The sequence below is a fragment of the Colletotrichum spaethianum genome (genome assembly GCF_022836535.1).
Source record: "Colletotrichum spaethianum MAFF 239500 DNA, contig32, whole genome shotgun sequence".
Classification (NCBI taxonomy): Eukaryota; Fungi; Ascomycota; class Sordariomycetes; order Glomerellales; family Glomerellaceae; genus Colletotrichum; species Colletotrichum spaethianum.
The window spans coordinates 439,309-465,323 of NW_026054802.1; the positions used below are offsets into that span (position 1 = coordinate 439,309).

The 26,015-nt window shown below is 47.9% G+C and overlaps 6 protein-coding genes and 1 non-coding gene across 7 annotated transcripts; 5 read left to right on the top strand and 2 right to left on the bottom strand.

Annotated features, from left to right (window-relative positions):
• Positions 1-10,184: 10,184 nt before the first annotated feature.
• ColSpa_10035 (uncharacterized protein) lies at positions 10,185-10,418 on the top strand (the record flags this gene model as incomplete). The annotated part of the gene is made up of 1 exon (XM_049276247.1): positions 10,185-10,418. The coding sequence occupies one exon, from the start codon at positions 10,185-10,187 to the stop codon at positions 10,416-10,418; it is 234 nt and encodes a 77-aa protein (XP_049132204.1).
• Positions 10,419-10,556: 138 nt separating this feature from the next.
• On the top strand, positions 10,557-10,954 carry ColSpa_10036 (uncharacterized protein; the record flags this gene model as incomplete). The annotated part of the gene is made up of 2 exons (XM_049276248.1): positions 10,557-10,729; positions 10,852-10,954. 2 exons carry the CDS (start codon positions 10,557-10,559, stop codon positions 10,952-10,954), a joined length of 276 nt encoding a protein of 91 aa, XP_049132205.1.
• A 2,124-nt stretch (positions 10,955-13,078) lies between these two features.
• Positions 13,079-13,194, bottom strand: ColSpa_rRNA_037. Its single transcript, XR_007414268.1, has one exon. It is a non-coding gene; the product is annotated as a 5S ribosomal RNA (ribosomal RNA).
• Positions 13,195-15,803: 2,609 nt separating this feature from the next.
• ColSpa_10037 (uncharacterized protein) lies at positions 15,804-17,316 on the bottom strand (the record flags this gene model as incomplete). The annotated part of the gene is made up of 6 exons (XM_049276249.1): positions 15,804-16,322; positions 16,381-16,589; positions 16,645-16,783; positions 16,837-16,939; positions 16,992-17,119; positions 17,179-17,316. 6 exons carry the CDS (start codon positions 17,314-17,316, stop codon positions 15,804-15,806), a joined length of 1,236 nt encoding a protein of 411 aa, XP_049132206.1.
• A 2,972-nt stretch (positions 17,317-20,288) lies between these two features.
• Positions 20,289-22,168, top strand: ColSpa_10038 (FAD-dependent monooxygenase DEP4; the record flags this gene model as incomplete). Its single annotated transcript, XM_049276250.1, has 4 exons — positions 20,289-20,322; positions 20,379-20,984; positions 21,034-21,407; positions 21,569-22,168. The coding sequence occupies 4 exons, from the start codon at positions 20,289-20,291 to the stop codon at positions 22,166-22,168; spliced, it is 1,614 nt and encodes a 537-aa protein (XP_049132207.1).
• Positions 22,169-22,713: 545 nt separating this feature from the next.
• Positions 22,714-23,388, top strand: ColSpa_10039 (uncharacterized protein; the record flags this gene model as incomplete). Its single annotated transcript, XM_049276251.1, has 1 exon — positions 22,714-23,388. One exon carries the CDS (start codon positions 22,714-22,716, stop codon positions 23,386-23,388), a length of 675 nt encoding a protein of 224 aa, XP_049132208.1.
• A 773-nt stretch (positions 23,389-24,161) lies between these two features.
• On the top strand, positions 24,162-24,749 carry ColSpa_10040 (uncharacterized protein; the record flags this gene model as incomplete). Its single annotated transcript, XM_049276252.1, has 1 exon — positions 24,162-24,749. One exon carries the CDS (start codon positions 24,162-24,164, stop codon positions 24,747-24,749), a length of 588 nt encoding a protein of 195 aa, XP_049132209.1.
• Between the last annotated feature and the right edge of the window lie 1,266 nt (positions 24,750-26,015).

A 26,015-nucleotide genomic window follows, 5' to 3' on the forward strand; every position in this document is an offset into this window, starting at 1 on the left:
CTACTTTAACTTATAGTTTATATAAGAGGCCTGCTTTAGAAAGTAGTTTAATACCTCTAGTTATTACTTCCTAGCTAGCCTTCTTAGCTCTACTATTTAGCTCCTTTATATATAGAAAAGTAGTCTTAACTTTAATCTTTTTTTTTTCTACTTATTATTAGAACTTTATATTACTATTAATTACTATAACAAAGTAGTCTATATTTTACTTTATCTTATATAAAGTAAAGCTATATTACCTTACTACTTATTACTTAAAGATATATAGAACTTTAAATATACTCTTATAAGTTTTTAATACTCTTAGAAATCTAAAAAGTTAACTAATATATTTATTTTTAATTACTATAAGCTATAAGTTCTTATTATACCTTTTAAGGTAATTAAAGAGGTTTTAAGTAATTTTATAATATAAGTAAAATAACTTTTATTTTGATTTTTATTTTAAAACTACTTTTTTTATATAGGCCATTTAGTAATAAGAGTATTCTAATCTCTTATAGGCCTTGATCTTTACCTTTTAAGCGTTTAAGACTAATTGCTTAAGCGCCTAGGGTCCTAGGTGACTACCTTATAAGTGCTAAAGCTAGGCAAGGTCTAAGCAAGTACTCTTTTTGTAGCATAAAGGTTATATAAGAGTGTTGTAGTAAGGTAGCCTTATTGTGTTAATATTAACTATAGATATGTTACTTACTAGGATTTATATATAAAAAAGGTAATTAAAAAGAGGCTTATATTTAAAAAAAGTAATGTTTACTTTTTATATAAGTTATTTAACTATAAAGCTATTTAAATACTTTCTATATTAAAGAGTATAATCTAGCTTTAAGTACTAAATACCTATTATATAAAGTAAAGCTTCTAATATAACGTTTATATAAAAGTTCTTTATATATACTATATTCTTAAGTATAAGGTCCTAGTTTACTCTATTTTAACTTCTAAGAATCCCTTTAATTACATATTTACCTTTTACATAAATAAGGTACAAAGTAGTACCTAAGTTAACCTATTAATTACTTTCCTTAACTACTTAGACTATACCTAGCTCTAGGAGAAATATATTATTTACTAGGTAAGTAGCTCCACAGTTATCTAATATAGTATTACACAAAAGGATATATAGGCTAAAGTATAGAGTAGCAAAGATACTATAAACTTCCTTTTTCTAAGTAGCTTTATCTAGGTTTAGTTAAAGCAAGGTAAAGTTAATAATATATATAATAACCTTTAATAGCAAGTTATTACTAAATCTATTATTATTATCTTTATTATTATTAATTTTATTATTATATCTCCTAAGATCCCTTCTCTAGGACAAAAAGATCACTTAAAGCCACCCTTTCTAAGTAAATTTAGCTTAAAGGTCTATATTTTAAGGGTTATTAATTTAATTATAGATTTATTATATGTTATTATTAGTAATTAAGGCTAGTCTAAGTAAGTAGCTAATAAAAGCTTTCTTTATATAGGTATATTTAAGTAGAGGCTAATAGTATAAGTAGCTATAAATATATACTTTATTTAAGTTCTTTAGTGAGAAGTAGTATATATTATTCTTAGTTAATATAATAGGATGATTTACTAAGGTTATATAGACACTAGGCCTTTTCTTATAGTACTTTATTACTAATAAGTCTTTTTATAAGATACTAATTAAGATTATTATATAGTTATTTAGGTTTTTAATTAAAAAGCCTATTATCTTATTTTAGATAATTTCTATAAGTTTATAAGTTACCTAAGATAAAATAATTTTATGTAATACTGCTCTTAGAAAGGTTCTTAAAGCAAAGGCACCTTAGACTTTTAATAAGTCTAAGATTTTTATATAAAAGTAAGAATTTTATTATTCTATTAACTAAATAAATAAGTTAATACTTAAGGCTACTTAATTTAATAAAGCTAAATATTCTTTTTAAATAATAGTCTAATTAAATAAGTTATTTAATATATATTATTTGTTGGAATAACAGCACCAGCTGGTTGTACGACACGCACGACTCAGGGACACACATCATGGCAGAGGGCACAGACTGGATATTCGGCCCTCGGTTATCCATTGAGGGGATCAAAAGTATATTCATGCCGAACTGACTCAGGGACGTACAAGATCATATATCTCGTGTACAAAAGCCAAGTCTTGTAGTTAGGCAGATAATCACGGAAAATACATCTTTGGTTCACCCTAACTTTAACCCGAGTACGATCGTACAAACGGGTTCTCTCAGGAAGAGAGAATCCATTCAACACTGATCAGTGGTTGCTTGGCAATCCGTGCGATTGCTTTGTGCAATCACAGATTAGCAAGAGTGAAGAGACAAGACTTAGGCTTTACAGCCGGGCTACCGGGTAGTCTTGCACTTCGTGCGAGGCGAGAAATCCTCAGGGATACCTAAGGGGTCACGCTAGAAAGTCTCTTGTGCTAAGAAGCCTTAATCCTACCTATTGTCGCCTGCTAAGCTGAACCGGGTAGATAGGATAAAGACGACTTTTGCTTTACTATCGTACAAGACAGATTCCCGTTGTCGCCTGCTAAGCTGAACCGGACGAGAATCTTTATTGTACCGTACGTAGAGTACAAAGTGTGCGCCACGGCACCAAACAAACCAATTTTGACGTCGTACGATACGAAACGACTACCGAACACAACATGGCTTCCCAAGAGGATCCAGAAGACAATCGTCAAAGCCAATATGACAATATTGATGGATACCTGCCAACGTACGAAGAAATAAGTGCAAGAAGCGAAGTCCCACTGCACACGTGGAAGAAGACTGTGAATCCTAGACGCTGGGGAAATCCAGTCGATATTACACAGGCACCGTCCGAAGAAGAGATGACTACGTACATTGCGTACATCAACATGGAAATGCTTCATCTTAGGCAATCAAAGGAAAACCTGACAATATCACTGTACGAAGATTTTAACGAATGGTCTACCTTCCAATGGGAAAAGGTCTATCGTGCGTTCAGGGCAGAGTTCATACGACTTATTGAGCTAAAGGGATTCCGATTACCACCAATAAGAAATGTGAATCAACAGCTAGTTGAATTCATCAAGGAGATTGGGAGGAAGTTTGATGAGCAAGAAGAACAGCTTTCTACTCGTACAGCACTTACACCAAGTCGTACGATTACAACAACTCAAACACCTGTTCGAAACCCTGAATCAACTTTACCCCAAAACACAGCTGAACCGACAACAGAGCCAATCAAGCCCCCGTACGATACACAGACAACTCAAACATCAATTGTACGAGAGCAGTCACAATCAGCTTCAGGAAACATGCCTCCTGGAACAAGATTCACACAGGAGGTTGAGAGTTTCCCACAAATCCAGGGTCGTACAACACCTTTACATCAAGGAGACAGCATCTATGACCTACCACCAAGACGAATAGTCCAGAATGGATTGTGCGAGCCAACTACAATCTCAATCTTCCAGAAGGGATGGAGAAAGGACAGGAATTATACGGGCAAGCCGTACGATATCCTGTACGACAAGGCAAAGGTCTTTATCAGTTTTTGTCGACGCCTCAGGATCACTGAAGACCAATACCATGCAGTATTTCCTGATATCTTGGCTGATCGTGCGGAAGAGTTTTATCTCCATCACATTGGACCAACAAGGAGATGGGACGAGATGTACAACATGTTAGAAATGCACTTTAACACTAACATCAACCACACTCTCTATTGGACAGATTGGACAAGTCTATCCTTCGCACGAGTCAGACAAGACAATCCAGACAAGAATCTGATGGACGTATTAGAGATACTCTTAGACAAGATACCCCTCGTACAGCGGGCACTTGGCCCAGGTTTTCAGGGGGAGATTATGCTTCGTACGCAAGTCACCCAAGCGTGCAGAGGTGTACCAGAGCTAGAAACTGCTCTAAGCAATCTTAAAGCACATCACACATGCGAACAATTCTTTTCTAGCCTAAGAGCATCACTACAAGTCGCTTTAGACAGGAAGTCTATGTCGCACGACATCAACTTTGTGGATAGAAGATACTCTAACAACAAGAGTTACCCACGACCATCGTACAATAGACCGTCAGACAACAGAGGATCTTCTCGACAACCTTGGAAAGGTCAACCTTCATCACGACCTAGGTTTAATCGTGCAATATCTAAGAAAAGATGTTTTGTGTGCAAGAAGGAGGGTTGTTGGTCTACGAATCATTCGGACGAAGAACGTAATCGTGCGAAAGACCAATACCTTCAGGCATGCGGTATACTTGAACAAGAACCACAGAGAGATTTTGCCTCGTACCTTCTTGACTTTGAAGGAGAAAACCCAGTGGACGAATCGTGCGATGAGGAGGGAGAATTCACAGGAGATGAAGAGACATCAGCTTTCCTAATGTCTTCTTCATTCTTCCATCGCACGACAGGGGAGGATATTTTTTCATTACCAAAGACGTCAAAGGCCTGTCAATTCTTGTTGCACGATCCTTATATCTCATCGTACCAAGGGGAACTATGGGATACAGGAGCAGCGAAGTTCTCTACCGTAGGGAAACCTCAAGTGCTTGCATACCTACGGGAGAACCCTTGTACGGCAATATCCTGGGGACCAGGATCAGCAAACGTACGATTCGGGGCAAATGACTCAATCACATCGGTTGGCACTATGGAAATGGAGAATCAGCTTGGAAAGGTTACGTATCACATCCTTGATGCTCCTACTCCGTTCCTGTTTTCATTGTACGATGCAGACAGGTTAGGTGCATATTTCAACAACGTCGACAACGTGATTGTACGGCAGGATGGAAAACCTATCCCAGTCGTACGGAAATGGGGTCACCCATTCTTCAACCTTAGTCGCACAGAGGCCAGCATGTTCTTCACAGAAGGACAACTCCGAAGGCTTCACAGACGATTTGGACATCCTCGTACGGACCGTCTTTACCACCTCCTGAAGAAGGCTGGGCATCACAACATTGACATCAACATTCTAGAAAAGGTCCAGAAGTTTTGTCATCATTGTCAATCGCACGACTCAGCACCGAAGAGGTTTAAGTTCACACTTAAAGACGAAAGCTACTTCAACTATGAGATAGTTGTGGATGTCGTACGACTAAGAGACAAGAACGCCTTACACGTTATCGACACAGAGACAAGCTTCCAAGGAGCCACCTTCCTGAAGTCCTTATCTGTACGAGATACGTGGAATGCACTTTGCAAGTGCTGGATCAGCACGTACATTGGTCCACCAGACCATATCGTACATGACCCAGGTACAAACTTCGCATCAGCAGAATTCAGGAACTATGCCGACATCATGGGCATATCGTGCGAAGAAATGCCAGTAGAAGCCCACTGGGCAGTAGGCAAGATAGAAAGAGCTCACGCTCCTCTGAGGCGTGCGTACGATATCTTGTATGCTGAGCTTGGGCACAACACGGACGAGGAAACCATCCTCCAGATGGCTGTGAAGGCATTGAACGACACAGCTGGTCCGCACGGCATCGTACCTACACTACTTGTCTTTGGTACATATCCAAGGATTAACAAGGACTCACCTCCATCGCCCGAAATCACCCAAAGGGCAGAAGCAATCCAAAAGGCAATGAAAATGCTTCAGAGCATTCGTGCAGAAGTAGAGATCAATCGTGCGATCAACACCAGAAATGGCCCTAACCTCCAGAGCATACTATCACTACCGATCCAGAGTGAGGTTCTAGTATGGAGAGAAAACAAGGGATGGACTGGACCGTACAAAGTCCAGGCTATAGAAGGCCATACGGTGACAGTCAAGATGGTCAATGGTCCTACACAGTTTCGTGCGACACATGTCAAACCATACCATCAAGACACAGCACAGTCAGATTCAGATATCGCACGACCTATTCCTCAGAAACAGCCAAACAAGAGAGGAAGACCAAAGAAAGGCCAGAGAAGGGCTGTACGACAATCACCACGTACTAATCAGGCATTTCTATCTCAGAAAGAAAAAGACCACAAGGAGTTAGCAGAAAAGTTACGGCTTGACAATGTGATTACAACACCAGGTGCTCCGTACGAAGAGTCAGACCAAACAGAGATAGACAACCTTATTAACCAGGGAGTCTTTACCTTTGTACCGTACAATCCAAAAGAGCATGACCACCTCCGTATCTACAAGACACGGATGGTACGAGAGATCAAGAACTTGTCATCTAAGCCGTACGAGAAGTCAAGACTTGTCGTACAAGGGTATGGGGACTGGGAGAAAGAAGAACTCTTAACCCAGGCACCTACTATCCAACGGATGAGCCAAAGGCTCATACTTGCGATTGGACCTACCCTCGTGCGAGACTACAAATGCAAAGGGGAACTCAGAGACATAACCCAGGCATATACACAATCGGACGATCGTCTAACCAGGACGATTATCGCACGACTACCCAAGGAGTTAGAAGACAAATACCCTAAGAACACACTTCTCCATATCTTGAAACCACTATACGGCCTAGCAGAGTCAGGCCTATACTGGTACAAAACCTATTCTGAGCATCACAAGAAAGATCTGAAGATGACAGAGTCAACGTACGATCCATGCTTGCTGTATACAACAGAAGGACCGGATACCTTCGGGATTACAGCTATACAGACAGACGATACACTTAGCTTTGCTACACCTGCCTTCTCCCAGAGAGAAGAAGAAGAGCTGAGAAGGAAAGGACTTCGTGCGAAACCAAAGACCACCTTATCGCCCAACAGTGAAATTGACTTTAATGGGGGAAGGATTCAATCGCACGATGACCATATTACCTTTACTCAAAAAGGCCAGGCAAAGCACCTGAAACTCGTTGATCCTGATGCGCACGATGCACATCAGCAGTATGTTTCCCAAAGGGCAAGAGGAGCATACCTCGCATCTATCTGTCAACCAGAGGCATCATACGACCTGTCAACTGCAGCCCAAACTAAGGAACCTGGTAAGAAGGATATTGAAGCTTTGAATGTACGACTTCAGTGGCAAATCGATAACTCTACACGAGGTCTTACATATATCCCTCTTGATCTCCATCGTGCGAAGATGTATATCTTTACAGATGGATCATTTGCAAACAACTCAGATCTATCGTCACAACTTGGATTTGTTATTATACTAGCTGAGGAAACAGCTCGCACGACAACAGACTTCCAGATCAAAGGAAACATTATACACTGGAGTTCAACAAAGTGCAAGAGAGTCACACGAAGCGTACTTGCAAGCGAGTTGTACGGGATGACCACAGGATTTGATAGTGGGATATCCCTTAGTACGACACTCACCAAGATCCTTCATACATTACAACTCCCAAGGATTCCAGTTATCATCTGTTCAGACTCACGATCTCTATATGAGTGCCTCGTACGACTAGGCACAACAGATGAAAAGAGGCTTATGATTGATATTATGAGTCTACGTGAGTCGTACGAAAAGAAAGAGATCTCAGAAGTGAGATGGATTGATGGGAAAGATAACCCTGCCGACGCCTTCACCAAGAAATCGCCAAACTCAGCACTTAGACAATTGATTACAACAAACACATTAAGGATTCGAATCGAGGCGTACGTTGAAAGATTAGGAGAAAACACTTGACAATTAATTCGTACGACCTCACCGCCGTACGTAACCAACTATCTGAAAACGAAGTGTAACCTCAAGAAGGTATCTGATATACCTGACCACTACCAATGCCGATCTCAATGTCGGATCGTACCTCCACCATATCCACAACCTTCCCGAATTACCATATCGTGCAATCCATCTGATTGTCGTACGAGATTTCAGGGAAGAGAAGTTGTGCGATTACTCCTTGTCGATAACCATGGGGCTGGCAGAAGTGCCAAGGAAGCGACCGCCCTTGCCGACGTTCTTGCCAAGCTTGCTGCCAGGCGTACGAGGCTCACGAGCATTGGTGACGTTGGGAGCCTTGTAGTTGCTGGGGCCGCCGTTGTCATCATCGTCATCATCATCGCCCGGGTTGTCGGACGAATCAACATCTCGACCGCGGTGGGTGCAGCGAGCGCCGTGCGACTGCTAGACGCACTCGGCGCAGGCGCCACCCTGAAAGGTGGGAATGCGGGTGCACTGGCGGAAGCGCGGGGAGTCAGTAGTCGCGCATTTATTGCCACAGGCAATGGCCGCACGACCACGAGACTGAACCAAGACCGCAAGGAAGTAGCCCTGGCGGCGGATGATGCTGGCAACAAACTGCTGGACAGAAGTGTTGCTAGTGACGCGGATCTCGATATCGCGCGACGGCATGTTGATGATGAGACGCTCCTCATCCTGCAGTCAAGGTTAACGTACGAAGACAAGGTAAGGACAAAAGCAACGTACGTTGATGGCCAGAGCCAACAGAAGAGCGCGATTGTTGGCGTTGCCAGTCGGAAGACGAAGCCAACGACCACCGGACGCATCGGTATGCATGCCGATGTTGCCGAAGATCGAACCACCGGTGGCAGCGAGAGACATGATGGATTGATCGTGCGAGGTGCTACTGATGAATCAGTAAGAGGAAACGTACGAGAGGAAATCCTACGTACAAGTAGTTGTTGTTGGAGTTGATTGAGGAAGAAGGGGAAGATCGTCGTTGATCGATTGTATGAGAAAACGACGCGTGCGAAGGGTGAAGAAGAAAAGAAAAGAGGAAAAGAAAAACAAGTGAGAAGGGTTTTAAATACCTAAGGTTACCGTACGAAGGAAGGAAGGTACGTTAACAGCAGGAGCAGAAGTGAAGTCAACGAGGAAGGAGGGAACTTCACCAACACGTGACTTGCCTGCTCAACCAGGCAAGAAGGGAATGGACAGTTGCCTGGAGTTTTGATATTGGTGATTTATCGTACAACGCAAGTGGCCTAACCCACAGGGTTGTACGATGAGGTTATTGATGTCACAATCAGCGCAACCTGATTGGACACCGCAGGGAGTCGTGCAGTCACAAAAGAAAAAGTTGTGAGTGTTGGAATAACAGCACCAGCTGGTTGTACGACACGCACGACTCAGGGACACACATCATGGCAGAGGGCACAGACTGGATATTCGGCCCTCGGTTATCCATTGAGGGGATCAAAAGTATATTCATGCCGAACTGACTCAGGGACGTACAAGATCATATATCTCGTGTACAAAAGCCAAGTCTTGTAGTTAGGCAGATAATCACGGAAAATACATCTTTGGTTCACCCTAACTTTAACCCGAGTACGATCGTACAAACGGGTTCTCTCAGGAAGAGAGAATCCATTCAACATTATTATTTAAAAATCTTAAGTATTAAGCAAAATATTATTTAGTTTTATACTAAAGCTTTTATCTAAGCTAGCTTAAAAAGTAATTTAATAACTAATATTTTTACTTATATATTAATTATATTAAATACTTTTTTTTATTATTTTTAAATAGCCTTTTTTATATTAGTATTTAAGATATATATTTAGTATATAACCTTAATATTTAAATTAGCTATTATTAGAAAAAGTTTATTATTAGTTTATTTAAGATTTATATTAATAATAAATTTATTAAAAGCAAAAATCTTTAAGGTATTTAGGATCTTATTAAAATATTTAGGTTTACTTTTTTCTATTTATTTAGGTCTATCTAAGTTAATAAATTCTTAGATATACTTTAATTTTACTTTAAGCTAAAAAGTTATATACTATAAGGGCTAATTACTTTACGTCTTAAGTTTCCTTATAGCTTTAACAAAAATAAATATATTAAAAATATTAGTTTAAGAAAATAGAGATAATTCGTTTAAAAGAGATTTTCTAGCTTATAGTATACTTTAAATATAGTGGTTTAAGGGTATAATATAAGCTAAGCTTATAATTGTTATAGAGTCACTACTTAGGGTAAAAAAGATATAAAAAAAACGGCTTAGATTTCTATGTATAGGATTGCTTTGTTTAAAACGAATAAATACGTATCCTGTGTGGTGGATCTACACAAAGGGACCAGACTAATAGTTAATCCGGGCCCGGCGCAAATCTCACAAGGCTGCGCGATGCGCGTGAGGGCATCGCGACAATAGTATTTTACAACGCTATTAAGAAGAACAGTTTATAAAGTCACCCAACATTAAGGGACTGTTTACTGACTTGTGCAGGTTGGCAACACGGCCGGCTACACAGACGCAACCTGGCGAGCAGACATTCGTCTAGCCAAAGAGGCGCACATCGGTGCCTTTGCTCTTAACATGGCTTGTGGTGAGGCCGTCAACGATCCATCACTGGAACGAGCTTTCAGCATCGCCAAAGATGAAGGTTTCAGGCTTTTCTTCTCTTTCGACTATGCCGGTCGAGGACCTTGGCCCAAGGACACCGTTGTTGGTTACTTGAAGAAATATGCCTCTAGGGGCGAGTACTTCAAACATAACGATGGCAAACCCTTGGTCTCTACCTTTGAAGGCCCTGGGAATGCTAAAGATTGAATCGACATCAAGAAACAAGTCAGCTGCTTCTTCATTCCTGACTGGTCGTTGGAAGGCGCCAAGCCTGCCATGGAACTTGCGGATGGCGTGGCCGACGGTTTATTCAACTGGGCGGCCTGGCCATGGAGCCCTTAGGACATGGATACTTACGTTGACGCTTCTTACTTCCAGTACCTCGACAAAAAGCCCTACATGATGCCTGTCTCTCCGTGGTTCTATACCAACATGCCCGGGTACAACAAGAACTGGCTTTGGCACGGTGATGATATGTGGCATAACCGATGGATCCAGGTTGTGTACAACAAGCCTGAGTGAGGAACATGAGCTTTAACATACGATGTCATGACACATGCTAACAAGTATTTACCAGATATGTACAGATCATCTCATGGAACAATTATGGGGAATCACACCATATTTCTCCCGTGTATAGCCATGCGCTGGAGGCTTTTGAGGTCGGCAAGGCTCCGTACAACTACGCTGAAAACAGGCCCCATGATGGTTGGCGTCTGACGCTGCCTTTCTGGATCGACTAAAGACAGGCAAGCCGACCTTTTCCCAAGAAGGGCTCGTCGCCTGGTACCGTACAAGTCCAGCCGGCGCGTGCTCAGATGGCGGAACTGTCGGCAACACAGCAAGCCAGCTCCAGATAGAGTTTCCCCCCGCACTCGTCATGCAAGATGTCGTGAAGCTAGGACAGCTTCGTGTGGCTGGTACTAAGCGGGAAGACCCACAGGTGTGGCTTCCCAACGCACAGACCTCTCTGAACGAGTATTTGTACTGTTTTCCGCTTCGTAGCTAGATTCTAGAAGGGATAACTGATTTACACTCTCTTGAGCAGAACCCACGGTTCATCACACAAGACAAGATCTTCTTCTCTGCCGTCATTGGAGCAAATGCCGAAGCAACGGTCATGATTGGGGGCAGGACCTATAGTCCGAAGTGGTCGCCTGAACCAGACGTCGGCGTTGGCGTTTACCATGGCAGCGTCGATATTGAAGGCCAAAGTGGTGCCGTTAGCATCCAGCTTGCCAACCCCATGTCCTGCCTATTTCGCGTTACCCTTGTCTCTGCTTTGCCGCCTTGGCGCATTACACCCAACGCAGCAAGGTGCTATATAAGAGAGCAACTCGAGCACGCCCCTGTTCAAGTTCCTTCCCCTCCGTTTCACGATGACTTCCTTGTAACCAACCCAAGTTGCGGACTTGTATCGCGCCCCATGAACGACAATGGCTTCCAGCCTCACGACATCCGCAATTGCCACGGCCACTTCGCTGCTCAGCATCACCACGCCGTGGGTGCAACCGCCAAACTGCGAAACCCAGTGGTCGACCACGACCGTTACGTGGACGACTGGGGGGAGCACCTTAACATCCCTGCCCATCGCTGTTTCCAACCCTGCCGCATCGTGCAACCCCTCCGGATGGGATCGCTATGGCCCGGAAAGTCGTCTCAGCTTCAGTCCCGGCGTGTGTCCTACAGGATGGGAATACCGTGGCATGGCTGAGGATGGCTCGCCGGCAGCATCGACGGCTCTCTGCTGCCAAAGGTTCGTTTGCTATGATTTGGTTTTTCTCTCTTCTCCTCTTTGAAACTCCTCATTGAACCTTCCCAGCTGCTGACTATTGATGCAGTGACTTCAGAGACAGAGAGGGTTACTTCGGTACTGTCGAGTTCTTCGGTTCCAGAAACTGTCTGATGCAGACCTGGCTGACAGGATTTGACCCGGCGGTATCAGCTACGACTTCTCAGTATACGGTCATATTACACGAGGCCTGGGCCGTGACGTGGGCCGCATCTGATACGGCAACATTGACACCAAAGCTACCCACGCTGACCAGCTCCATGGTGGTACCAGTCTGGACGCCGGGCCAGAAAATCCGCGATGGTGAATACGACCCTATCCGCCCTCCAAGCAGCTCGGAGTATTTGAGTCACAGTGCGCTGTTCTTCTTGATCATCGGGATGCCAATCATTGGAGCCCTCATGATAGCATCGTGCGTTTGGTGTTGTGTGAGAAAGTGTAGGAAGAAAAGGCGGGAGAAAAAAGCTATCATGGCCGCGGAAAACAATTTGCCTGCGAACAAGTAGTTATGTATCTGTATCGGAACCAATGGCCTTGTATTGTCTTTGTGGAACTTTTTTTGGTAATGTTTGCCAGAGACGAGGTGAAGTTAACAAAGGCTAACAAAGCCACATCGTTTTCAATGAGACCCATATATCCAAATTATTGGGTGGATGTGTGCAATTATTGAGGAATATGCCACTGCCTAATCCTTCTTGGATGAAGTTCACAGACCCGTAGGTAATTTATCTGACCGGGATGACAATGATTACAACTTTGGCTGGATAAGCAAACACACTTCTATCAATTTCTTCCCAGATAGCGAGCACGAAATCATGTATACTGCTCGTGTTGCACAGGACACAGCGCATTCCTCCCTAAATGTCCACATCCGGTACATAGTCGGCACTACTGGTGGTGCACCAGCTGCTGAGAACAGCATTGGGCTGAGAGATGTTATCGTCAGAAGCAAATAAAATTTGTTCATTCAGGCCAGCTAATTAGTGTGCCAAGTGTAGGCCAGTTTGAGTATCTTCAGCATGGGGCTTGTGAAGCTTCATCAGGTCCCCCCGGGTGAGTGACAACAAAACAAAAACATACAACACCAGGTATTCGCTGATCGTCACCGACTCAACTACTAATCCGGCCCTCGCTGGCTTATCTATGGGAGAGCGGACGGGATCCCGAGTTTTCCAGTGGGTATGGTCGTATGTGGCACAGTGTGGAGTTAATTACACCTATATAAGTTTGGTGGGTGACGATGAAAAGTCCTACGATTCGCCTTGGTGGGGATTACTACTGGCTTATATCAGGGAAACAGAAACAGAGTTGCTAAAGGTGTCGGAGAATCTAGAATCGAAAGCTTGGGAACATAATCAGCGCCTTGTTGTTATGAATATCCGTCATCGATCCCAGGAGCGCATTCCTCGTCATTGAGCTGCCAAACCCCACGGGAAAATAGTCTTGTCCAGCTAGGGGTTTATTTTGCGTATCTTGTCCGTCTTCGTCCCTGGTTATGGTTCGAAATATGCCTGTCACAATAGGTGCGAGATGACAGGGAGGTTCGTCGGTTTGGTGGCTGCAACATGACCAAGATTCTCTTCGATCCGGTGCTACAGGTTGACAAGGATTCTAGGTTTGATGCCAATTGAATTGCTCCTGGCTCCTGCGGCCCTTTAAGATTTTCTCATACAGAACATTCTGGCTATATCTTTTCCATTTTTGCTTCATGCAAATTAGATCAGTAGAACTACTGGTCCTCATCAAGGTCTTGATAGCCTGCATTGACAATGACCCTGTTTCTTCATCGACGACTACGAATCATCATCCCAACTAATTGTCAAACTTCTGCTACACCTTTTCACGCAGCGTGATACTTGTTAGTGACGAGAAACCGTATATAGTGTTTTGCCTTATTGGCCTAACCGACCCCCAAATCATGCGTCACTGCATGTCACCTACTTTAGTTTCAGGTCCATCTGACACAAGCAAACTGATTCCCCAGGGAAACAATCTACAGTTGTTTCGGTGACTTCGCCCGGTGCTCCTGGCAGCCTCAACTGACTCTTGATTTACCATGTTTCATTACAAGTACTGATGATCTCTGAATCACTACCACAAGTAGAGATCGTGGTATAACAGACTCTAAGTGCCTCCCCAACCTACCTTGCGAATTTCTACTAATCCTTCTCCAGTCAACTCACAAGTCGGCTAATGTCCTTGCCAGCAATCTAGCAAGTTTTTAAAGCGTCTTATTGAGAAATCTTCTAATACAATGCCGAAAGAACCCTCAAGGATGTTCAACCAACGTCGCAACCGCCACTCACAACTATTCTCCTCAGCCAACAACTCCTTCTCACCACTTCATCACCGCTTCCATCACCGCTTCCATCACAGAGTAGTATTTCCATTCAGATTCTCCAGTGTTCAAAGATTCTATCAAGCCATCCCTTCCTCGACCTTTGAATATCCACCGCCAGCACATCATGACGACTGCTTCGGCGGCGGCTGCACGGCATCCTTGATTCACTGCCCCCCCCGGTGCCCCATATCGAGATAACCATCTTCGTCCTTATCCACCGCGCTGTTATGAAGCCACTTCGAGAGAGTTACGGCAGTTCGGCTCAGATCAGGACGTATTCCCCGACATCATCCCCAGCATCGAGCGTGATCCTAGCACACGACCCGCATCCCCTAATCCTTCCACGATAGAAGGATCATGGATATCTTCACCTAGGCGACCCTCAGAGTCTCGCGCATCAAGGTCGTACTCTCACAACGGCAGGATATCTCCCTTGAGCATCAGCCCTCACGACCTCGACGTACCAGGATACATTTCAACAACTCACTCGCTCTCGCCATTATGCTCCTCAGACATCGGAGATGATATCCCCCCAGCTCTGCCTCTAACACCGCCACGCCAAAGACAGACCACTCCATCTCCGTCACCACCCTCTTGCGTCTTTCTTCCTGGGTCCTTTCGTGTTAGCCGCCAGGCAGGGAACCCAAACCTGGGGGCCAGGAGCGTCGCGTCTCAAGGCTCATACCTCGCTCTCGGCGGGCCTCGTCATTCGCGGTGTCACTGCTGTGGTTGCTTTTGCAGGAATCCTCCGGGTGTCAATGGAGGACTGCTCACAGCGGAGGGGACTAGGTTGCGTGGATACTGCCGGGCGTACCATAGAGGTTGAGACCACGAACGTAGCGACGGCTGTCTTGACTGGAGTTCTGGGACGGCGGGAATCATAGGCAGGTTGTATACTTATATCAAGGCATCTTTCGTGTAGCATTTGATCGGAACCTACCAAAACCTAGTGTTACATGATCGAGCAATATAAAAATGCCTTTTGAGCTTCGAACCCCAATGTTCTGAACTAAATGAAGAGAACACAGCAAGTAGCTGAAAACAAACATCCCCGTGAGCAACTTCGGGTCTTTTACTGCTGATGTGGAGAGAGGCTTACTCGGTCCTGCTGGACTCAATGGAAGCGATTCGGCTCTGGTGTCTTCCGTGTTTCTTAAGACACCTACTCCGGCATCATTACTCGACTACTTATACCAACAACTATGATGGGAGAAACTATGACTAGCTCGTTCCAATTTACGGCGTGGGTATGAGGTGCGCCTGGCTTGGTCAGAACGATCCATAGTTCTCCTGGGCGCGTGTCGTTAACTTTTCTTTTCTTCCCTTTTTGCCTTTTTCTTTTTTTTCCTTAACTCATGGATAAGATTCAAGCGATGTGGAACGTAATGGTTTGCCAGATCAGATGTAGCTCCCCTATTCTTGTCCCATTCTCCTCCCAGGGCAGAACTCATAGTCCCCGCTACCTCGAAGTTTTTATCGCCCTCGGCGGCCTGTTACCACATCCATCAACATTAACCGAGTAGTGGCAATCCCCCTTCTCCATTTTACTCTCCATACTTCCCTTCCCCCTACTCCCAGCATCCCTCTTTGTCTCCTCGACTCGGACCTCCACGTTCTTGCTAACACTAATACCCCCAGGCTGAGACGCTGACTTGTTGAGGTGCTCCTCACTTCCGGACAATGTAAACTCGGTGATGGGGTACTGGCTAAAAGGCTGACGGCCCTTCTTCTTGTTACCGTTGCTGCTACCGTTCGTGACGTCGTCGAGCTTGATGCTTCCGGGGGCCGGGAGATCCATTCGCTTCGAGGTTCCGTATTTGTTGGTGCCTCGCGAAAAGGTGGTCGTGATGGTTCCGAAGACGGGGCTAAGCCAGCGGCGGACAAGGGGAAAGATCATTGGGAGGTTTGTTGTCACGATCGCGACGAAGGTTTCGCGGACGGCCCAGGAGCCTGCCTGCTGTGCGCCGGTTACAGGGTTCTGTGGCAGACGCGTGAGTCAATGGAGTTCAAAGGGGGTAACGAAGCTCTAGTCATACCGTGATGATGAGAACACAGCGCAGGATACCAGCCATGGTCACGAATATGCCTCCTGAAAACAGCACAATGAGACCAAGTTTCTTCCTCAATGGCAGTTGCGCACCCCACAGCATGGGGATTGGGATGCTCAGGAGGTAGAGATCTGTGAGGACGTTGAGGACGACAGTGACGAGGATGTTGATCTTCGAGATGGCCGGTTGGCAGAAATCTGGTGTCATGTTAGCAGGCCTTCCTTCCAGAATCCGACTGAACCTGCTACGTACTGCCTGGGTCAGGGTAGATCTGCCAGTTCTTGTGCATCGGGCGGCAGCCCAAGATGATGGAAAGAAGCACCGTCAGCCATGTCACTACAATCAGTACAAAGCCGCAAATGATCCGTTTACGATAGTTGTGCAGTCCTTCCTACGTCGTGTCAGCTCCTGGGTGCGAAGATGTGACAGATCGGTATCACTGACAGTAAGCCGCACGTAAAAAGTGCACATGGCGGCTTTGGCAGGCCATAGCACGAGACAGCTGTAGGTTATCCATCCCGCGATCTGAGTCTTTGACCCGTTGACTCTGCCTAGTGTTAGTGGGAGCTTCTACTTCGGCGTGGTGCTGGGCCTCATACCTGAGCCTAAACTCTTCGCTGTTGGGGTCCAGATTCCTTCTCGCCTCGTCGGTCATGCCATTGTTTGCGAGGCCGAGCCAATAGGCTCCCACGCTGTAAGCCAATGCGGTCTCAGCGGAGTATGTGACCTGCGTACTGTGTTAGAGTCTGGACATTGCGGCCGCTGTGTCAACGCAGGAGATGTTACTGCGACGAAGAGCATGAGGTAGTCATCTGCCTGCAGATGCCTAAGGCCAACGGCCTTCACCCGCGCGTATGTTCGCAGGAAGACAACAGCGATGGCTACGCCAAGAAGCGTGAAGGCTTCCGTCGAAAATTCGGACATGTCGAAAGCATGACACGGGACAGCACGAGCATGTATGATGACGGTCGGTGGATGGGAACTCACCGCTTAGAATAGGAGTGCCTGCGGACCCGGCAGAGTTATAGCACCATCGAAAGACTAATTCTGCTACAGACCATTCCGGAATTAGTCGACAGCTATGGACATGCAGCTTTGCAGATCACAGTCTCTTACAGTCTCACTCATGTAGGGGGGAAGCAACAGGGGTTCCCAATGCAGGACATTTGCATATCGCAGTCTCCATCGGCAGGTCCACGTGTGGAACTCGTCAACATGAACGGCATTAGGGATTTTCCGTGAAAAGAGTGTGTTCGGGCACTTATACATACCATCGCAGAAGTGTAAAATGAATACTCCGCGATCCCCAAAGCAAGTAGCCGCAGGCGTTTGACCCAAGAGACGAAGATCGACCAAGCTGATAATGATGAATCATTGAACTAGCAGATGAGCTCATCCGATAACGTGAAAGCATAAGAAAAAGGAGAAGACAGAGGGGCATCGGAAGTGACACGAGGGCCTGGCTGCTTGGAAGTCTTCAGACGCTTGCATGACCATCCTTGTAAGCCGAGCCGCTAGGCTACGCTGCTCTCGATTGTCGGGCTGCATGCCGCTGTCCCACAGACGGACACATGCCGAAATGAGTTCTTGTCTGTATTGTAGATGGATCTTGAAATCCTTTGCAGACCACTTTGGGTGATCTTCAGTCCATAGGCAAATCTGTCTTCCGTTCCAAATCTAGGTGTTTTTTGAACGCTTCATTGGGCAATCCAAATTTGTCCTTGGTCTTTGTACCGGATATGGTGGCTGCGGATCAAAGGCCAACATCTAGTTAAATCGGACAACGAGTTTTCCCCACCCAATGTTGCAAGATTGATTGCTGTGCCCACTCCCATCGTAAGCAAACTCTTTTTCATATTGCTACATAGTATACGGTTGTCAGTGCTGGGCGTCTGGGCCCCTGTCCTTAGACGCTTGACGACCCGATAGCACCAAGCAGATGTCACAGTTGACGGCCAATGAGACTCAGGGGGGCCACATGCGAAAAACCTCTTGGCTTTCGGCTGATCGTGGGATACTATAGACTGTGACAGTTCTCCACATCGGTCTAGTGGCAGTGCATGGGTGGCCCTCCTGAGACCAAGTCTTGCTCCTAATGACAGCGAGTTCTTTCTCTGCATCCATGCAAGGCTCGGATTACATGCGATACTTCCAATCAGTTGTTATCCAACTTGGTGTTTTGCAACTCTTCGCAGCCAAGTCGACTTTCTCCAGCAGCTAGTGAGAGACTCTGTGGTGGGCGACAGTCAAGACCCTAGTCGTACGTTGAGTCTAGAAGTAACTTCCGTTGCTTCTCTTCCGATGCCGTGGGACGGGGTTTCCGTTCGGATCGGCTAGAAAGTGCGGATGGCGGATCGTGACTCGTGAGTGCGCCACGGGAGTGGGCCCGGTAGTAGAAAGGAATGGAGGCGGATATTACTTATATCGAATGCCCCTGGATGCCACAACACGACGAATCATTACCTGCATCAACCGGTTGTGCAACTACGTCGATCCAGAGAGCCCATAAAGGTTCCCGACTGTAGCATTATTCAAAATCAAAGCTTACAACCGTGCCTCCCACAGCACCACGGGTTTAAGCCGTCTTAGGCCTAATTGCAAAGTTATGGAGCGTAACCTCCTGGACCCAACGTCTTGTTGAAGGCAAGCGGTCTCCATGTAAGAATGCGATGTTTACTGTCACATGAAACCGATCCTAGGTTACTTTGTGTACCCCGTCGATCGCGTGGCTGAGGCCTTTGGCCGGTGGCAGACAAGAGGCAAAGAAGGACGAAGTGATCGATTGACGTTGGATGGGGGGTCCGTGGGCACTAAGCTGATTTCCTATTCGGGATTGACGTGCCGTATTTGACAAGCCGGGTTAGCGGGGGTTTTGTTGCGTGCTGCACTAAAGGATCGCTGCAGCACCAAACCCTATTAACGAACCGGTCGCACCGCAACGGTTTTTTTCCCTTTCTCTTGATAGCCATGTCTCAACATCTGACAAAGCCCCGACAAATCGCGGATGGGTCCATCAAGAATCAGGGGAATACGGAGAGAGAGAGAAGGGAAAACCACTCATATTTGAGTGAGTAGCCTGCGTACCCAGTTTGGCATCGCTAAACGAGTGTTGTACTCCGCCTGGGACGAGTCAATGACCCTGCTGGTTTACAACGGCTAACCATGACCGTTTCGAGGGTTGCGATCCTTTCTGCCCAATATTATGTATCATAGTATCATTCGGGGAACGACTCCGGCTCGAACACTCTCAATGTGGAACCGGCTTGATGGATTGCGTGGGCCTCTCTGCAACGACTCGACTCAGGGGGATACTCACGCTATTCGCGGTCGCCATGTTCATACAGCCAACGACGATCCTTTCCCTGCGCTGCCGCATAGTATACGTGGTAGTTGGCAAGCAAGATGAGGTTGGGTTCAACGGGAGAACGCGCTGAAGGAGGTGGGACAGGACAGGGTTCATGCAACGCCCCCTGCCATTGGCGAATCAGGTTCTTCGAAAGTTGTAGGTACATAGTATGTGTTCCCAGGAGGGCGCAAGGAGACAGCCAGCCTAGTGCCAGTTTCGGACGCGGATGTGCATGACCCAAAAGTCGCAAAAGTCCCATTTTCTTCCGTTACCTACCCGCGGGGCGTGGGCTTCTGGCTGGAGTTCTACAGTAGTGCTTATTCACATCTCAGGGTAGGCGAGGTGAGCTCGTTCCCTTTTCTGTCCACCTTATCGCCTCAGTTGTCTCTTTTGGGTCGACGTCTACTTACCGTACTCACTCCTCTTCGGTGGCTCTCTCGGGCTGTCACTCCATCTTCTTATCACTCGTCTTGGTTCCAGAGCCTGGTTCGGTTTGGGCGTCGGCGTTGCATCCCTCTAAACCCTGGCAAGCCAACCTCCGCCGTCTTCAATGGAGACTCTCGACTTCGTCGTCATCGGGGCAGGTAAGAAGCCACCTCGATTCACTCTCACAGGTCTGCGATCTAATACGCGGTCTCAGGATGGTACGGTCTGGCTACAGCCAAGACTCACCACCAGCTTCACCCGGAGAACTCGCTGGCACTCTTCGAGCAAGCCTCTTCCGCTGGTGGAGTATGGGCCGAGCACCGTCTCTATCCGGGGCTGAAGAGCAATAACATGCTCGGTACCTATGAGTACCCTGACTTTCCCATGGACCCCGAAACCTTTGGCATCTTGCCCGGACAGCACATCCCCGGTCAGGTTTTGCACGATTACTTGACCAAGTACGCTCAGACGTTCGGCATCTTCGACAAGATCCGCTTCCAGCACAAGCTCCTTTCGGCAGAGCACCAAACCAACGGCGGCTGGGTCCTGACGGTTCTCAACGGCAAAGACGGCAAGGAATCCCAGGTGCTTGCGAAGAAGCTGGTGATCGCAACCGGTCTCACTTCCGAGGCCTTCCTGCCCAACTTTGAGGGCCAGGAGACGTTCGGCGCCCCTATCTTTCACGGCAAGGACTTTCTCCAGCATGCCGACACCCTCGACTCGGCTCAGTCTGTCACGGTTTTCGGCGGCACCAAGTCGGCGTGGGATCTCGTGTATGCCTACGCGATCAAGGGCATCAAGGTGAACTGGGTCATCAGAGGTGACTAAGCACGCTCCGCAGATATCACGCGCATACTGATGACATGCAGAATCGGGACACGGACCCGTATGGATGGCCCCTCCATATGTCACGCCCTTGAAGAAGTGGCTCGAGAAGCTCGTCCACACCCGGGCATTGACCTGGTTCAGCCCCTGCTCGTGGGGTGACGCTGACGGATACGTCAAGACCAGGAACTTCTACCACGGCACGGCGATTGGCCGCGGTATCACCAACAATTTTTGGAGCGTCCTCGGCAACGACGTCATCACGTTGAACAAGTTCGACTCGCACCCCGAGTTGAAGAAGCTGAAGCCATGGAGTGAAGCCATGTTCACGGCGTCCAGCTTTTCCATCCTGAACTACGAGACAGACTTCTTCGACCTCATTCGCAACGGGACGGTCAAGGTCCACATCGCCGACCTTGTGAGGCTGTCATCGGGCACAGTGCATCTTTCTGACGGGTCGTCCTTGCAGTCAGACACCCTCTGCTGCGCCACCGGATGGAAGCAGTTCCAGCCCATCAAGTTCTTGCCCGAAGGCATCGAAAAGGAGCTTGGCATCCCCCATGCGCCTTCGGCTGAGAGCTTCCCCCCGCCGAGATGGTCGAAACCATCGACAAGGAGATCTTCGGCCGCTGGCCGCGACTCAAGGACCAGCCCGTCCAGAACAAGAAGATGAAGCCGCTGGTGGAGAACGAGGGCGTCTCAACGACTGAAGCCGTCAACCCGTACACATCGCTCACACCATATGTCCTTCACCGCTTCATGGCGCCGCCGTCCTCCAAGCTTCTCGCGCACCGTGATATTGCCTTTGCGGGCGTGTTGATGCACTTTACCGTGGCAATGATCTCCCACGTGCAGTCGCTTTGGATCGACGCATACTTCCATGGCCAGCTTCCTTCTATCCGCGAGGCGACGACTGATGACAAGGCGTTGCAAAAGCTGCGATACGAGACTGCTCTACATAGCCGGTTCTGCAAGTGGCGGTATCCTGCCGGGCATGGCGACAAGTTCCCCGACTTTGTCTTCGATGCTGTTCCGTACATTGACCAGCTGGTGGGCGATTTGGGCTTGAAGGTGCATAGAAAGAACGGCATGATCGCCGAGGCATCTGAGCCGTACGGCCCCGAGGATTACAAGACCTTGGTCGACGAGTGGAAGGAGAAGCAGGTCGCTGACAAATGAATATGGACGGTGCCTTGCGTAACCGGCGATAGAGCGGACTATTGGCGGCCAGCCTCTTTGGCTTTGATTTCGCATAATGCTCGGGCACTAGTGAAGTTGGCGTCGGTTCGTTTGTTGGCAGAATCAGGCAGCCGTCTCACCGCCGCTTTTCGACTACCAACATCCTTTAGATCCAAATTTTGCCACAGAGATTCGGCCTTTGATCCTCTATAGAGTCACTTCTCAATATACCTCCCCAGCTTTTTTTCTCCCTTTTCACCACGATGGAACAGGCATCTCAGCCAAGAGCTGTCTCACCGAGGCAAACGAGGCAGGGGGCAATGCTGGCTAAGATGGCAGCAGCGTCTTCCGTATCATCTCAAACCAGCAATGATCAAACTGCATCTGCCACTAGAACCGCTGTCAATGAAGCAGACAGTATAAGACAGCTACCAGAGGTGCTCAGACAAAACCTCAAACTCAAAGACCTAAAGAAAACAGACCTCCAACTCTTATTAAAGAAGCGTCGACTCCTTGTAGAAACACTCATGATAGTTCCACGTGACATGGAGCGTAAGGGTCTCGCCCCATCAGTCATGGCAACTCTGGTTTTTGCCCAAGAAGAGGCCGGCACGGCCGTCTGTATCTCACCCGATGGCATCCTCCTCACCTGCTCCCACTGCATAGCCGAAACGGCCGACGAGTTCGACTCTTTCAGAAGCCACTGGCTCCTCTTCGCCTCGGGCCAGGTCGTCGAAGCGAGGCCTCTGGCATGGGACGCGAAGAGAGACCTTGCTCTATTGAAGATCGTAGCGGCCCAACCAGCGCCATCCCTATCATCAACAATAGCAACATCCCCACCAATGTTCCCCTTCATCACGCCCTCGCCTACCCCGCCACCACTCCAAACCCGCCTCATCTGCGTCGGCCATCCGGGAAGCGAGGACCTCGAGGCTGCGAGCCCAGGCACCAGAACCGACTACGACGTGCTGCACCTCAGCACCGGGACCTTCAGGGGCTGCGCCGAGGGCCAGGACCTGCAGGATAACTCGGAGATCGGAGCGCTGATGCACACCTGCTGGACGTACTGGGGACACAGCGGCGCACCGTTGATCGAGAGGCGGACAGGGAGGCTCATCGGCCTGCATTCGTCGTGGGATGATGAAACCGGAATGAGGAGGGGGGTTGCGTGGGAAGCCATTCTGGGTTTTTTGGAGGAGAACAAGCGGGTTATGGAATAACTGTTGATGTTGGATGTGAATCCTCTGCAAGGCTATTCAAATTTAATGTTTCTAGACTTGAGTGAAGAGTACGTCCGATTGGGTCCAGTCCAAAACCTCGTTCGAAGGCATGAGTAAAGACGTACAAAGATGTCAAAGGCCGTTCCTCTCTTGTGTAGCCAAAATCGAGCCTGCCAGCTCCTTCCCTCCTAACCTCTTCTTGCTCTGCCCCATTCTTTTGCTTTCTCCCTCCTGTTCTTCAGCAGACGCATCTCTTGAAAATCTCAAGTGGCTGATACCTAGAGGTTCCCACAAACTTCTATGTTTTCCTTTCTCTCCGCATCTTCATACTCAAACATCAACGCCCTTGAGGGTCCGCGCATTCACGTTGTTCAACCATCGTTGACCGTTGACTAGCTCTTGTGGCAAACACAAGAGTCTTCTGCCATTGAAAGAAGACCATCAAGAGAATCACTCCCGTTCCCAGCTCTAGCCACCAAAGCTGGTGCTCTCTCAAGAGGCTGCAGGTTTCAGGATTCACCCATCTCGTATTTCAGAACTCTCTTTCTTACCATATACACAGATCGGATTCAGGTGTTTCTCTTCCTTCAAGCTGAATCTCGTTACAAACCGGCAGTCCAGCGTTCTCTTCGCCTTGCGGCCAAGCACCCCGTACGTCAACTCCATTCACGAGCCCCTGGGCCGTCCTCCTCGCGCCTACGATGCTAACCACCTCGACGCAGCCTGTCCCATCATAGTCCGACCGACAGCCACTCCCCCAAGCCTTGCAGCCAATGGCGTTCCAAAACCCTTTCCTCCCCTGGCTCGGCCCCAGCCCTTGGCCTTCGGGAAACACAGACACAATCACCTCCATCGCGACCTCCCTCTCAGCCGTCACCGCACCCAACGTGACGCCCACCTCGACCATCACAGCCATGGCCCCCACCGAAACGACCGAGTTCTTCAAGACCTGGGCCTACGGCGAGCAGCTCGGCGTCCTGAAGTGGTTCAAGGGCATCGCCGGCGGCGTCGCCGTCGCCTTCCTCGTCGCCTCCATGTTCTGCTGCTGGGCGCCCTGCATCTACTGGTACTACGGCGGTGACTTCACCCACCAGGACGGCCTCGACGACATGACGGACGCCATGCTCCGCGGCCAGTTCGTCCCCGAGGGCGGCTGGCTGCTTTGGTTCCGCAACCGCCTCGCCGCGCTGCCCCGCGCCCTCGAGGTGCGCGCCGGAGCCCCTCGCCGCGCATCCCTCGAAGACGGCGTCGGTGCCGACGAGGGTGCTAGCGACGCTAACGGTTACGAGCAGAACGCCGGCATGACGGCTGCTCGCAACCGCAACGAGCGTCGCGAGACGGAGCACCATAGCCAGAACTGAGCCACCCTCCCGGCCGCTCGCTCCCCATTCCATGTGTATTGCGTCGGTGTGGCTTCGACTACGACCTCAAAGACCAAACCGCGATGATATCACAACCACCCTCTGACACTCGCCAAAGTACTCGATTCCGGTATGTGAGCCCCCGACTCCCAAACAAGAAAAACATCTTACCAACGTCCCGCAGGCACAACCTGTTCATCTGAACGAGTTCGAAAGGGGTGAAGTTTGGTACGATTCACAAAATCAAAGGGCGGCCCGATAACGACCAGAGGACGAAACCAGGAAAAGACCATCGAGAAAGCGAGCCAGGACAAATCACATTGGCTGCGCGTACGTCATGGAAGAAGCGGTTCGGCGGTAGAATCCTCTCGACGTCGCAGGGCCAGGAAACGCATGGTTGCAAAAGCCAAAAATAGCCCGATTATGGAAGGAGAACCCGATACGACATTCTTGGGCAGGAGAGATGGCGGGGTCGTTGCTCAGCAGTCAAACACCAAGATAGCTTGTATTGGCCCACCTAGATTCAAGTTTCGTGAAATCGCGAGCGTGAGATGCCGCGCCAACCATGTTGAACCATTTCATCCAAGTGACTATCCCGCTGAACGAATATGCTGATTGCCACTACCAGGTTCAGATGGTTAGCTTTAGCTACTTAGACGAGAATCAGGCTTGCCTACCATGTGCGAAGTTACTGCGAAAATGCTCCCCATGCGCCAACATCACGTCATCACCATCCACGTTAACCACAAGTTGTCAAGTCAGATATCAGCATCTCAATCGAAGCATCAGCAGATGAAACGGAAGTTTTATCTCAAGACCACGGTCTTGCCTCGCTGTCAGTCCGCAGAAATGGCGGTAGGGTAGTATGTACATTCAGAATTTTCTCCTACACAGGCGGTATCGAACGCGCCAAACCAACTCAGACATGGGGTTTCTATCGTTGTTGTTGACACAAAAATGATTCCCCGTCATCTTTATTTGGTCCTTCTCTGAAATGTCATGTTCCAATGGGAGATGTCGGTCGGGTGTTGGGCGTTTTTCCTCTAACGTCCGCCGACCCCTGATCGCGTCCCTCTCCAAGTTCTTCTCCAACCTGAACTGTCCCCATGCAAAGGTGGTATCATTTCCTGACTGAAACGAAGTGCAAAAAATAAAAATGAAAACACAAGAATGTGTGTAGAAGGCGTTGGGCCATGCAATTAATGCCTGTTAGTAGAAGGCGGGTTGTGTTGTGTGGGTTAGGTAGGTAGATGAGGAATGAGCATC